Below are 15,380 nucleotides of genomic sequence, written 5' to 3' on the forward strand. Positions count from 1 at the left end.
TCAAGGCTGTATATTGTCACCCTGCTTATTTAACTTACATGCAGAGTACATCGTGAGAAACGCTGGGCTGGAAGAAGCACAAGCTGCAATCAAGATTGCCAGGAGAATTATCAATAACCTCAGATATGCAGATGACACCACCCTTATGGCAGAAAGTGAAGAAGAACTAAAGAGCCTCTTGATGAAAGTGAAAGTGGAGAGTGGTAAACTTGGCTTAAAGTTTAACATTCAGAAAACTAAGATCATGGCATCTGGTCCCATCACTTCATGGGAAATAGATGGGGAAACAGTGGAAACAGTGTCAGACTTTATTTTTTTGGGCTCCAAAATCAGTGCAGATAGTGATCGCAGCCATGAAATTAAAAGACGCTTACTCCTTGGAAGGAAAGTTATGACAAACCTAGACAGCACATTAAAAAGCAGACATTACTTTGTCTACAAAGGTCCGTCTAGTCAAGGCTATGGTTTTTCCAGTGGTCATGTATGGATGTGAGAGTTGGGCTACAAAGAAAGCTGAGCGTGGAAGAACTGATGCTTTTGAAGTGTGGTGTTGGAGAAGACTCGAGAGTCCCTTGGACTGTAAGGAGATCCAACCAGTCCATCCTAAAGGAGATCAGTCCTGGGTGTTCATTGGAAGGACTGATGCTGAAGCTGAAACTCCAATACTTTGGCCACCTCACGCAAAGAGTTGACTCACTGGAAAAGACCCTGATGCTGGGAGGGACTGGGGGCAGGAGAAGAAGGGGATGACAGAGGATGAGATGGCTGGATGGCACCACCAACTTGATGGACATGAGTCTGAGTAAACTCCGGGAGTTGGTGATGGACAGGGAGGCCTGGCGTGTTGCGATTGATGGGGTGGCAAAGAGTCGGACATGACTGAGCGACTGAACTGAACTGAATGTTTCCTATTTCACAAAAAATACAAAGCTATGAAATATATGTGCAAATTCACTATTAGGAAACAACAAATTTTGTTGGCAGGACTTTAGGCACTCAAATTTGTTTAATATTAGAAAATAACCACTTAGTTGGCTAAACTGCAGAGCATTAGAAACATACAAAATAATAAAAACCATAGGCAGAGTATAAACAACCTAATTACAAATAAGCAGAAGACCTGGTCTTCTATAAAACTATCTTTGACTAAATGCCAACTTAGCCTGGAAGTCAAGAATGAGAGGGCAGGACTTCCCTGCAGGGCAGGTGGCCCAGTGGTAAAGAATCCTCCTGCCAATGCAGGGAACATGGGTTCGATCCCTAGTCCAGGAAAGTTTCACATGCCACAGGGTAACTAAGTCCATGTGCCGAAACTACTGAAGCCCACGTGCACTAAAAGCCTGCAGGTCACAACTACTGAGCCCAAGTACAGCAATTACTGAAGCCCACGCACCCGCGAGCCCACGCCCGACAAGAGGAGCCACTGCACGGAGAAGCCCATGTACCACACCTAGAGAGCGGCCTCCACTTGCCACAGAGAAAGCCTGGCACAGAAACAAAGACCCGGAGCAGCAGCAAGAAAAAAAAGAGAGAGGGAAGGACCAAACATCACCAGACGTTCAGAGAGAAACTGCTCTTGGACTGCATATGCAATTTTCAGTGACTTTAAGACTGCATGTTAAAACTTACCTGTTCATACCATAAAAAAGCATTACCATTTAACATAATTATTAAGGTAGCTATTGTTATATAAAAGTCATTAAAAATCTGAGCACTACCTCAAAACTTTAATTTTTATTTTCTTAATAAGTTTTTATTGAAGTATACTTGATTTATAATGTTATTTTCTGCTATACAGCAAAGTACATTCTGTTATACATATATACTTTTCCATTACGGTTTGTCACAGGATCTTGAACATAGTTCCCTGTGCTATACAGTAGGACCTTGATGTTTGTCCATTCTATTATATATATGCTACCTTGCATCTGCTAATTCCAAACTCCCAATCCATCCCTCCCCCACTTTTTTCCCTCCTTGGCAACCACAAGTCTCTGAGTCTGCTTAGGTTTCATATATAAGTTCATTTCTGTCCTATTTAGATTCCACATGTAAGTGATATACAGTATCTCTTTCTGACATGTTTCACTCAGTATGATAATCTCTAGTTGCACCCATGTTCCTACAAATGGCATTATTGTATTCTTTTTTCTGGTTGAGTAGTATTCCATTGTATTTCTGTACCATGTGTTACATGTGTTGTTCTTTATCCACCCATCTGTCAATGGACATTTAGGTTATTTTCATGTCTTGGTTACTGTGAATAGTGATGCTGTGAACATACAGGTGCACGTACCTTTTGAATTACAGTTTTGTTTGGATATATGCCCAGAAATGAGATTGCCAGATCATATGGCAACTCTATTTTTGGTTTTTTGCAGAACCTCCACACTGTTTTTCACAGTGGCTGGACAAGTTTACATTCCCATCAACTATGTAGGAAGGGTTCCCTTTTCTCCACACCCTCTCCAGCATCTGTTATTTGTAGAGTTTTTAATGATGGTCATTCTGACTAATGTGAAGTGGTATCTCATTGAGTTTTGTTTCTATTTCCCTAATAATTATTAGCGAAGCCGTAACAACAGCTTTTAAAGTGTTTAAATGCATTTTGAGGGTGCATTCCTCTTGAAATACTTTTATTTATTGATTGATCGATCATGCCATAGCACAGGGGAACTTAAGTTCCCACACCAGGGATCAAACCTGGGCTCCCTATAGTGGAAGCACAGAACACTAATCACTGAACCACTATCGAAGTCCCAACAGCTTTTAAACACTAAGAACTGAAGACATGGTTGTGTGTGTTTGTGTGTCTAGATATGTGAGTCTTTCAAATGGAAATGAAGTCATTGGAACTGATGATAGTAAATTAAATCACAGATTTAAAATACTACACATCTCTGTATGTGCTAAACAGGAGGACATTAAAAAGGCTAAGACTTCCATGAAAAGTTCCTCTGAAACACATACCTCATGAAATCCATATGGCCCACTCCTTTCTTTGTCTGCATTGCCAAAATACCATTCCTTTTCACTCTCTCTCTTCATATCTGGAGCAGCTTCAATCACATTGCTCTAAGTTTTAAAAGCATTTAGTTATTTTTCAAGGCAGAAGTCTAAGGGGACAGATATCATAAAAAGTTAAACAGTAGTAATTTCTTGAGTTTATATATCTTTAGAAATCCATCTAAAATTTAAATTACCTGATTTTAAGAGCGGAGAATTAAACACCTAATAGTACTAAAATGCTACTTTTTATTACACATTTGAAGTAAACAGTTTCCTAAATTCACTTGGCAATCTATGCTAAATTCAAAGACCAACTATATGCCTGATTAGTAAGTATTAGTTGCTCACTAGTGTCCGACTCTTTGCGAACCCATGGTTGTAGCCTACTAGCCTCCTCTGTCCATGGAATTCTCCAGACAAGAATACTAGAGTAGGTAGCCATTCCCTTCTCCAGGAGATCTTCCTGATCCAGGGATCAAACCTGGGTCTCCTGCTTTGCAGGCAGATTCTCTACCATCTGAGCCACCAAGGAAACCCAGTAATAAATTATCAGGACACTAAAATTTTAGTAGCAAATACTGTAAATAGCTATGTAATCAAACACGGGCCATTAACCAAAAACACAATGCTTAAAATATTAAAGTTCTTTTGAGGGGAAAAATTTACACCAACTGAAAATTTCAATAAACACCTGAGGTCAAAGAGTTAAACAGGAAGGTTTTCAGTTGTTTTAAATAGTTACTTTCAATCTACTACCCTCATGACAGATAATTCTTTCAATTTCATACATCATTGTTTATGATAATCTAGGATAAAATTTTTATGTACTTAGTATATTTTATTAAAACATGATTTAAATTACTATCAGCTTTCAGTGAGACTCACACAGAGGTATAGGAAAGTAGTTAAGAATACAGACTCTGGCTTCTAACTCTGGCTCTGTCCATTATTAGGTGATCTTGGACAACCTACTTAGCCTCTCTGTTGTTCCTTTACCTCATATGTAAAATGGGAGGGCTGTCATGGGATTTAGAGAGTTATTACATTTTGTGTACCAGAATAGTACCTAGTACATTGAAATTCAAGTGTTATAATTACTATTACTTGTACCCAATAATAGAAAATGCTGTTTTTGCTTTATTGACTATGCCAAAGCCTTTGACTGTGTGGATCACATAAACTGTGGAAACTTCTGAAAGAGATGGGAATACCAGACCACCTGACCTGCCTCTTGAGAAACCTGTATACAGGTCAGCAAGCAGCAGTGAGAACTGGACATGGAACAACAGACTGGTTCCAAATCGGGAAAGGAGTACGTCAAGGCTGTATATTGTCACCCTGCTTATTTAACTTACATGCAGAGCACATCATGAGAGATGCTGGGCTGGAGGAAGCACAAGCTGGAATCAAGATTGCCGAGAGAAATATCAATAACCTCAGATATGCAGATGACACCACCCTTATGGCAGAAAGTGAAGAAGAACTAAAGGGCCTCTTCATGAAAGGGAAAGAAGAGAGTGAAAAGTTGGCTTAAAGCTCAACATTCAGAAAACTAAGATCATGGCACCTGGTCCCATCACCTCATGGGAAATAGATGGGGAAACAGTGGAAACAGTGGCTGACTTTATTTGGGGGGGCTCCAAAATCACTGCAGATGATGACTGCAGCCATGAAATTAAAAGACGCTTACTCCTTGGAAAGAAAGTTATGACCAACCTAGACAGCATATTAAAAAGCAGAGACATTACTTTGTCTAGAAAGGTCCGTCTAGTCAAGGCTATGGTTTTTCCAGTGGTCGTGTATGGATGTGAAAGTTGGACTATTAAGAAAGTTGAGCGCCGAAAAACTGATGCTTTTAGAGTGTGGTGTTGGAGAAGACTCTTGAGATTCCCTTGGACTGCAAGGAGATCCAACCAGTCCATCCTAAAGGAGATCAGTCCTGGGTGTACATTGGAAGGACTGATGCTGAAGCTGAAACTCCAATCCTTTGGCCACCTGATGGGAAGAGCTGACTCACTGGAAAAGACCGTGATGCTAGGAAAGATTGAGGGCAGGAGGAGAAGGGGATGACAGAGGATTAGATGGTTGGATGGCATCACCAACTCAATGGACACGGGTTTGGGTAGACTCTGGGAGTTGGTGATGGACAGGGAGGCCTGGCGTGCTGCGGTTCATGGGGTTGCAGAGAGTTGGACACAACTGAGCGACTGAACTGAATTTTGAAATAGCACTTTTCTACACAATTCTACCCACCTCCTCAAACAAGAAGATTAAACAAAAATTTAACATTAACACTAAAAGTATCACCAATGAGATAAGTATAGATCCTTTCTCTAAGTTAGGTATCAGAAGAAGTCTTTCAGTTAAACTGTAGTTTTGATGATATAGAGTTCTGTTATTTTTCTGATGACTAATCATCAGACAATGGTATTGAGTAACAGTTATATAATCATGGGTAATTACAACTGCAAGCCATAATGGAAACATGATTAACCTAACAATATAAAATAATTACATACTATTTGGGGGGGGTTCAAGCAGAGTGATATGGTAAGTAAAAGTGCATACATGCATATGTTTTCATCTGCTCAGCCACTTTATGTCTTTGGCTTGGTGCATTTAATCCATTTATATTGAAGGTAATTATCAGTATGTATGATCCTATTATTTTCTTAGTTGTTTTGGGTTTATTTTCTGTAGGTAGGTCTTTTCCTTTTCTTGTTTCCTGCCTAGAGAAGTTTCTTTAGCATTTGTTGTAAAGCTGAATTCTCTTAAATTTTGGCTTCTCTAGAAAGCTTCTGATTCATCAGATCTGAAGGAGAGTCTTGCTGGGGAGAATATTCCACCCAAAAAGGTTGCAGGTTCTTCCTTTCTGTCACTTTAAATATATTATGCCATTCCCTTCTGGCTTGAAGAGTTTCTGCTGAGAAATCAGCAGATAGCCTAATGGGAGTTGTCTTGCATGTTCTCATTTTTCCCTTGTTGCTTTTAATATTTTACCTTTATCTTTAATTTTTGTTAGTTTGGTTACTATGTGTCTCATATGTTCCTCCTTGGGTTTATCCTGCCTGGGACTCTGTGCCTCCTGGACTTGGTTAACTATTTCTCTTCCCACGTTAGGGTAAGCCTAAGTTGCTCAGTCATATCTGACTCTTCGTGACCCCATGGACTGTAGCCCACCAGGCGACTCTGTCCATGGAATTCTCCTGGCAAGAATACTTGAGTTGCTTGCCATTCCCTTCTCCAGGGACCAAACCCAGGTCTCCCATATTGCAGGTGGATTCTTTACCCTCTGAGTTACCAGGGAAGCCCTCAGGTTAGGGAAGTTTTCAGCTATTATCTTTTCAAATGTTTTCTCAGGTCCTTTTCCTCTCTCTCTCTTCTCCTTCTGGGACCCCTATAATGTGAATGCAGGTACTGGTTTAATGTTGTCCCAGACACTTTTGATCTGAGGTCATGATTCTTTTGACCCTAAATTCATATTCAAAGAAGGTTAAACTTATGAAATCTAGATAAGCATGCATACCTGCAGTGGTACTGTAGCTCGGCTTACATGGAGGTGTGCAAGGGTAAGCAAATCTACAAGGATTCTAATTCCATTTGAATCCATCAGGTCCTTAACATTTTTCTGAAACACAGAAACATGTTTACACGATTTAAAATCTTTCTCTCCAACAGATATGACTACCTAAAAGGTTCTCAAAGAAGAGAACCTTTTATGTGGAATATATCAAGTATATATGTGGAATATGTGGAACCTCTTTGGAAAAACTAACATGTAAATGATATTACTTAGTATTTTCAGAATTTTGTGTTCAAGGAGTATCAATTTAGATAAGTTAAAAAGGCAAAACAATATTACAGAGAGTTCACATAAAGAATTTTTACTTAAATATGTTCTGAACAAACAAAAATAAATTAAAGACTGGGTGGAATAAACTCTGGTTCTATAGTTATCCTCCATCTTTCCAGTATTTTTTTTGTTAATAAATAGATTATTCTATAATTAGAAGTAGAATCTAGGTATATTAAAAAAATTTAATTCCAGTTTGTTTTTGTCAGCAAGATAAAAACTGGTAATTTCTTAGAAGTTAGGAAGAGATTACAATTGAAATTAAATTTTCATAGGACTTATTTTATTTCATTAAAAAAAATCTGCATTATTTACTAAAAATGAGAATGAAATTAAGCAAGTCAGTGTCAGTTTAAACAAAAACAAACGAACATTTGGCAAGAACTTTTCCCTTCAACAGTTGAGTGCACACAGAGTTTCCTGATCTAAAAAGAGAAAATGAGACAAGAACCATGTCTTGATAATTAATCCCAACTATAATCATTTATCTTCTTTACATATGTGTGACTTAACTTGGAAACAGCAGCATATTTATGCAAAATTCTGTACCTTATTAAGGATCAACTTGTTAAGGAAGAGGATCAACCTATCCCGTTCAAGTTTATCTGTACACTATTGAAATAAATGAGAATTTAGTCAGAAGTGAATAAATACAAACACAGATTAAGACATTATCATCACTGGACAAAGCCAACCAACAGCCAAGAAGAAATAACGTCATCCTGTAAACAAAGAATATCAGAGAAGACTGTCAATAATTCCAATTCCTCAATGTCTTACATTTTTTGTAACTTTATAAAACATGTCTAATTTCTCTAGAAAGGCAGATACTTTAAGTCATAAACAGATTAATACATAGCCTTTAAGAATGCATATTAAAAACTGAAGTAAATGAAAAAATTGGCCCAAATGATACTCTCAAGTAAAAATTCTAAAGAATTGATTAGTGATATCTCACATAAATCACATAATCATGAACACAATAAGGAAAAATTTATCTGCCTAAAACACAAATGCTATGTCACAAGTACTCAGGGTCACTGGAATAAAAGTGAATTAGAATTCAATTGTGAAATTTGGTGTAACAGCAAAATAAAGAATTTTCATCTGGTTATTTCCTGGGTCTGTTCTCTGAACTTACTAGAACCAGTTTTCTATCCTACAAAGCATGGCTGAGAGTTAAGGCAATTATGGCAAGCACCGATGACCATTTTAAAAACTGGTGAAATGATTCGAAGGCTGAAACACTGAAATTTAAATTGTTAAAAGGAATGTAAACACAAATGAAAGAATAAGATGTATAAACTATAAGAGGTAAGTAATGCTCAAATTTGAGCTGTATAATGGATGAATAGGTCAGTTTGTTCTTGTCTCACCTTGCTCAAATGTTAAACAAACTTTATTATATTAAAAAAAAAAAAAAACACTCCAAAACTATGCTAACTCAAGGTTCCCTTTCTAAAAGTTTTACTATTTTCACACTTTGAAGCTTAGTATGCTAGCATCATTTAAGATTCTTCCAAAATGTCCGTTTCAAAAGAATATTCAACTCTAAAAGTCACTATTTCTTTCATACACCTGTCCAGTTCATCTATACTTAAAGATTGGCAAATAGGTCACTAAAGTTCACAAGCAGCAACTAAAAAAAGTAAACTGACATGGACAAATGGTAACCGGTTAGTTATTTTCCTGTTTTTCCTAACTTATATTTAAATAAGTATAATGTAAACAACAGAAAAACAGGTAGAAAGTTCTGGCAGCAACATGATCAAATAGAACTTTAGCTCTGAAAATTTAACATATACTCCAATGACATTATCAAATAGCAGTTTCTTTTAATGACATCCTTACCCTTTCTAACATTCCAATGATATATCTTGTATCTGTAAAAGGTCCTATTTCTTCATGACATCTGCCATAAACAATAGCAAGGGCTTGTAAACATAAACACTTCATGTTTACTTTTGGGGTGAGCAGGAAACGGTGATAAAGTTCATTGAAAAATTCATACCTAGATTAAAAAAAAAATTCACAATCAAATTAACCATGAGACTAACAGTGAAAACAAATATAACAAGATATGAAGAGTAGCTTACGATCGCTTAATTGATCCACTGTCTTCATTCTCATCTTCCTCCAACAGTAATCTCAGGTAATAATCACCTATTTTGATCTCCTCTGCCAAGCACTCATATTTAACCTTTATTAATAAAAGCAAATTACATTATTATAGTTTACATTTTTGGCAGTTTTCACACAATCATTTCTTAAAATTCTTCCTATTCAGAGCTTTCTTTTTTCTTGATGAGATAAGTCTTTAACAAAAAAAAATCATCATTTCTTAAAACATCTGTAATTAATTATAATTAATATGACTTAATAGTTCAGTTAAATGTTGCGAGTCAGAATTCCACACTAGTTTTATGAATGCAAAGCTTTCAAATAAAAGCTGTCACAGGACTACATAGTGTCTAAGAAAATTTAAGGGAAGAGAATACCAAAATACCATACAGAGACAATCTGGCTACAACTAAGCAAAAAGTAAATGATCACACACCATACACAGTTTGCCAAACTCATACATGGTACTTAGGGCCTTCCTTGATCTCCCAACACATCAACTATATTTTATGACTTTTTTTATAGTATTCATTTTTATATAGTATTCATTCTCCATATGCCCAGGTTACACATTGGAATTAATATGTGAGGGACTAGCCTAAGATCTGGAACTGGGGTTTGTCTCAAGCAAAGATTTGCGAACAACTATAAAAATGAATTTCTTGACCAGATTATCAAAATTCTTTTACCAAAGCCTAAAATGACTATTTTCTAAAATTATAAACTATACAATATAAAATATATATGTATATCCATTTCATTTTTTCCCATAAATTCTGAGTTTCAATTTGTTCAACTCCATTTATTAAGATGCTATTCCCATCTCTCTTAAGAATTTCCCACAGTTTTTTGTGATCCACAGAGTCAAAGGCTTTGGTGTAGTCAATAAAGCAAAAGTAGATGTTTTTCTGGTACTCTCTTGCTTTTTTGATGATCCAACAGATGTTGGCAATTTGATCTCTGGTTCCTCTGCCTTTTCTTAGCCCAGCTTGAACATCTGGAATTTCACAGTTCATATACTGTTGAAGCCTGGTTTGGAGAATTTTGAGCATTACTTTGCTGAAATAATTACTTTCTCCATCAGTAAGTAACAACAACAAAAAAGCCCCATGAGGATGGATGAGAGCACTGAGTCAATAAATATAAATGAAAAAGAAGACCAAGAACTGATCCTTCAGGGCCAACCAACATTTAGCAGTTGAACAGTAAGGAAAAATGAGCAAAGGAGGCAGAATGGACACTGAAGGAGAAAATCCCTGAGAACATAGATTCCCAAAACCAAAGTAAAGAAAGGTTTTTCAAAGGGGAGGCAATAAGCAATAACAAATTATCAGTAAGTTTACGAAATGCAGTTCGGTTAAAGAGCAAAGTCAGCAGAGTCATGAACATGATCAAATTTACAGCTATAATAAAAATTTAGACACATAAGACAATATTCCACCATGTTTCCTGTTATTTTGTCATTATTCACATCACTATTTTAACAGAGCAGCAAAAAAAAGGCCACATTCAGAATTAAAATAACACAAAAAGTCTATTGAACAAGGTACAAGAAATAAGAGGAACAGACTATGTTTCAGCAAAGACTCTAAAGGGAAAGAAAATGAGCACAGAACAGATCTAGAATGCATAGGATCAAATTTATTAAAACTCCTACATGATTTTCAGGTACAAAACTCAGGTACTTAACAAAATTAATTTTTCATTTGTCTCAGGCAAAGTGAAAGTTTTCCAATATTTCCTGTATAAAATTATAAGTGAAAGGGAGAGATATACATTAACCAATTACAAATTTAAAAAAAGCATAACTCCAAACTAATATTTTAAAAAAATAAATACATTACAAAAATTAAAATTTACCTCAAATTCATGGTGGTTCCAGGAGATAACATTAGCACTACCAAGCTCTCTATCAATATTAAATGCTCTCATTTCAGATTCAAGACTATCTCTCAATTCTTCTCGTGTTTTGAAATTCCAAATTAAGTTTGATCTGGCATGGTCCTGACCAAACCTAGATATACATGTAATCAAAAAATAGTGGAAAGCAGTAATTTTAAAAATCTACAAATATCCCTAACAATAACTTATAATAAGCAACAGGAGAATTAATAAATGTTAGCAAACATAAATAAAGAAAATAAAATCTCTGTAAAGTTAGTATAGTAAAATATTAATAGTAAAATTTCAGACACAGGTACACAGGTAAAATTCTTTTACCGTTTCTGAACATTTGAAAGTTTTTATTATAAAATGGTGAAGGGGAAAAAATGAAGCCAAACCATAAAACAAATCTGTAAGGATTTTAAAACAAGGAACTGATACTACAATTTTAATATTTATTGCTAATATAAATTAAGAAAAGAATTATAAATAGATATGACACTACAGGTTGGGGATAAGAATTTCCGGATAATTGAGTGTGGAAGTGTGTGGGATGAGCAACATTCCAGATTAGAACCTTACAAACTATCTAAGAAAAAATACTACTAAACTGCCAACCTCTGATGGTATTTTCAAAATACATTTCTTTTATTCCTGCAATTATTTAACTATCATAATAAATTTGAATTCAAGTCTGAACTATGGGTGGGTTGCCTTCCTACCATTCATTTTTAACCTGCAATCCTCCTAAAAAGTCTGATACCAGAATTTCAAGGGAATTCTAGGGAGGACAACACACCTGAGGAATTCCAGAAGAAAACCAAGGACTATTCTTAAGCCTGTATTACAAACATACTACACTCATAAAGTACTGTGGGAAGATTCTAAAGCACTTATTTTCCACTATATAATCAATAGCAGCTTCCAGACTGAGTACTGTGAATTATCTCAAAAAAGTTTTTGCAAACTCCCGTCAAATGTTTCAAAGTCCTTCAATGTGATATAACTGTGAGTGTGAGGGTGTTAAGATGGAGGGCGCTGGGAGGTGGTGGGGTGAAACAGTAGATGGGGAGGAGAGGCTACCATATTAGAGAGGCTGGAAAAGTATACGAGGTCAGCTCACTGGATGTCCATTTCCCACAAGTCTCCTTATATTTTTATCATCCAGCTCTTTTAAGACTGTATTTCCAAGGAGGCTTAAAGAAGTTACAGTTATATCTAAGCCATAATAAAGTGTTTTAAAGTAACCATCTCTAAGCCTTAATAATTCTAAAAGTTCTTTTGGGCCATCAGACTACCAACACTCTATAAAAAGTCTTAATTTTATGAAAGCATCACTAATCACACCAACCTTTCTTTTTTAATCATACCAATCTTAACAGCTATAATTCTTGACCCTGGTAGCATAAAGCACTGCATCCAGGCAAAAACAAACAAACAAAAACTGTCATGACTTTTCTAAGAACAATGCTACATTTAATTAACTGGAAAAGAGGCCTAAAGTTTACCTATAATAGAAGAGATCCCAGTTCGCTTCTATTTTTATTCTCTGTCTTCTCTTTCGAAGAACTACTGGCTTTTGATTTATATTCTGGAAAAGAAAAAAATGTCATAGTGCTCAATCTGGAACTATTCAATAAGCTCAGTGAGAATATCATTATTTTGTAAGTGATGAGAAACATTTCCATTATCAAATTTTGACAGAGACAAAAAAGAGACAGAATCTATAAAATACAGTATAGAATATGAGATTATATCACAATGTATTTATAATACTTTGTCAGCATATATCACTATAGTGTTGCTGAAATAGTTTCCATGTAGCCTGAAGTTATTTTTTCAAATTCAAATTTTGTTAATAACAGTCAAAAACAGGTAACTTATTTTAAACATTTACATGCAGTTGATATAAAAATCATATCACAGCAAAACAATAAACACAAAAGATTAGAGGTTACTAAATTGCTACCAAAGCCAAGAGGAACAAGTATAAACTGAAATAGCTGATGGACAAAAACTAAGTAGCTATATTCATACACATGTGAAGTACAACTTGAATTTAACTTACTAAACAAAGAATATCAAAGACAACTTCACATACCAGGCAGTTTAGTGCACTTCACACATGTAGCAGGGACTTAAACTCACCATATTGTTTCTGTCCTGAATTTAATAGTTAAAAGGGGGGAAATTTTTTTAAAATAAAAATGAGTGAGCCTGTATCTCTACACTATCTCTATTACACATATTCTGCAAGGATGCCATCATTATAAATTATCTTTAAGACTAAAGGACCACCTAGTTCTCTAAAGTCTATGAACCAAATTTTAGGCAGTCATAAATGTATCTGAGAATTCAAAGAAAGTTATGGTCCTATTTCACAGAAAGGCACATAACATAAGGTTTATAACTGGAGGGGGAGGTTTCAAAGATTTCTTGGAAGTCTGAAGGTTAAGAATCTTTGTTCCAAGTAAAATGTGTAGATATTTCAATCATGAAATACTAATCGTCAATGTGACAAAAGCTGAAAGTAGAAAGTAGCATAGATTAAAACACGAAAGTTAGGAACTTCATTAAAGAAGTGGCAAACCGTATAAAATAAACCATCAAAACAGAGTAGATATCACAGAAAGAATAAAGGCAATGTAGTAAATTTTAAAAAGTAAATGCTGTTTGAAATATAAAACATACTGACTAAAGAAATACTCCCTACAAATTTTAATTCTATGCATTATCATGAAAACTAATGTTAGGTGACTTGAATAAAGTATATAAATAGCTCAAAATTTTAGTTTTAATGACAAACCTTTCCTTAAAACCTCCAATTAAGTAATACTATCTTCAATTTCCCCTGCCCTCAGGAGAAAAAGCTGGGAGTCTAGAGTTATAAAAATGTAAACACGATGCAGAAAAAGGACAACCAGCTTGTCATAAACTAAGCTGACTGATTTAGAGACTTAGGTTAAAAGCTCTAACTGGCTAAACAAACCCCTAAACTGTAAACAAATTTACATAATATAAACAAGAAAAAAATAATTCTATACATTAGCCAAAGGTTATTATTAACCCAACACAGAACACCAGCCACAAATGGAACTGACTTCCTAAACAATCTGATTACATAAGAAATGCAGGTTATTTTAAGACTAAACAGTTAATCTGGACAATGATTAATTTTCAGACTTCAGTTGAAGCTCATTAATTAGATATTTTGATATTAATATTTCCATGAATAAAGTAGTCACAAAGATTATTCACTGTTTCATAAAGAAATTAATGTTGAAAACAGTACTCTGGCAGAAATAATTAGTTTACTACCACAATAATTTATTGACTAGCATATTAATATTTGGTGTCATTATTTGGTTAGCACTTTAGATAATACCTAATGTAAATGAAACCAACTGACTGAAAAAACATTACTGAAAATAAAAATATTTCTTTTCCATCTGAATTGTTATCTTTAAATAATAGATGCCATCCACATTTCTAGCTAAAATAGCTTTGCGTTCAATTTTATACTGGATAAATGTTATGTATGAAATCTGATGCAAAAACTTATTTTCTGTATAATTACACCCAACAGCTTGAAACAGCTATTATTTCAGCAATGGGTTTAACTACCTGAACCCAGAAGCTTGCTATTTTTAATAACTGTGAAAATCATTCATATTAAAGCCTTTCAATTTTCAAATGCTATAGCAATATTATCATGACACGTATTGCCTTTTATTATACGTACTTTTAATATTAACTTTCTTGTACATCAAAGCAACCTCAAAGGACAGAGATGAGAGGTACTGCTCTTCTTATTTTATGAAAGAGGAAAATAAAATTCTGAAAACCCTTAACTTACCGTATGGGTTAGTAAGTGACAGAACCAGGCTCAGATGTAGGTTAACCAATTCAAAGTTCAGTCTTTTTACTATCCTAGACATTCGAAAGCCTATCTATTGATTCTTTATAGTGATATGTCACTCATTCAAATTAACATTAACTCATTATGCTCATGGAGAAGGAAATGGCAACCCACTCCAGTATTCTTGCCTGGAGAATCCCAGGGACAGAGGAGCTGTCTATAGGGTCGCACAGAGTCAGACATGACTGAAGCGACTTAGCAGCAGCAGCAGCAGCAGCATTATGCTCAGGTTCTAAAGAACTGAATTTTGGTCTCAATTTCAGATAGACACATAAGATAATAATATTTCTGTTCCGGTGTACCTGATGCCTTATGTTTAGATATTCTGGAAATTCGTTAAGAAACCTATTTGTTTTTAGAAACATATTACTTTCCTTGAATAAGAAAACAGCTACCATAAATAAAGAGATGGTTCACGGGAAAGAATACAAATGTGGTCAACAAAATCTGAGATCAAGTCAACTTTTACATGAAACCTTAAACCATTTTCAACCACTGTACATTCCATCTTAGACAGAAGGATGAACATTACTGGATGAGGTCTCTAGCACATACTACACCCGGAAGAATGAAACAAACTGTTTCAGATCTGAC

At 35.2% G+C, this 15,380-nt stretch overlaps 1 protein-coding gene across 2 annotated transcripts in view; it reads right to left on the reverse strand.

The window, feature by feature from the left end:
• DNAJC13 (DnaJ heat shock protein family (Hsp40) member C13) overlaps positions 1–15,380 on the reverse strand; it is a 152,751-nt gene that overhangs the window by 63,138 nt on the left and 74,233 nt on the right. For both annotated transcript variants that reach the window (XR_006270511.1, XM_043474402.1), the window contains exons 21-27: positions 12,376–12,458; positions 10,844–10,997; positions 8,959–9,062; positions 8,714–8,873; positions 7,412–7,474; positions 6,536–6,637; positions 2,971–3,075 (exon numbers count right to left, since the gene is read on the reverse strand). Coding sequence is in view for 1 of the 2 variants with exons in the window: in XM_043474402.1 (XP_043330337.1) it covers positions 2,971–3,075; positions 6,536–6,637; positions 7,412–7,474; positions 8,714–8,873; positions 8,959–9,062; positions 10,844–10,997; positions 12,376–12,458 (771 nt within the window). In the remaining variant the exon portion in view is untranslated. The remainder of the gene's footprint in view (positions 1–2,970; positions 3,076–6,535; positions 6,638–7,411; positions 7,475–8,713; positions 8,874–8,958; positions 9,063–10,843; positions 10,998–12,375; positions 12,459–15,380) is intronic.

This window comes from Cervus canadensis, chromosome 7 (genome assembly GCF_019320065.1).
Source record: "Cervus canadensis isolate Bull #8, Minnesota chromosome 7, ASM1932006v1, whole genome shotgun sequence".
NCBI classification, from domain to species: domain Eukaryota; kingdom Metazoa; phylum Chordata; class Mammalia; order Artiodactyla; family Cervidae; genus Cervus; species Cervus canadensis.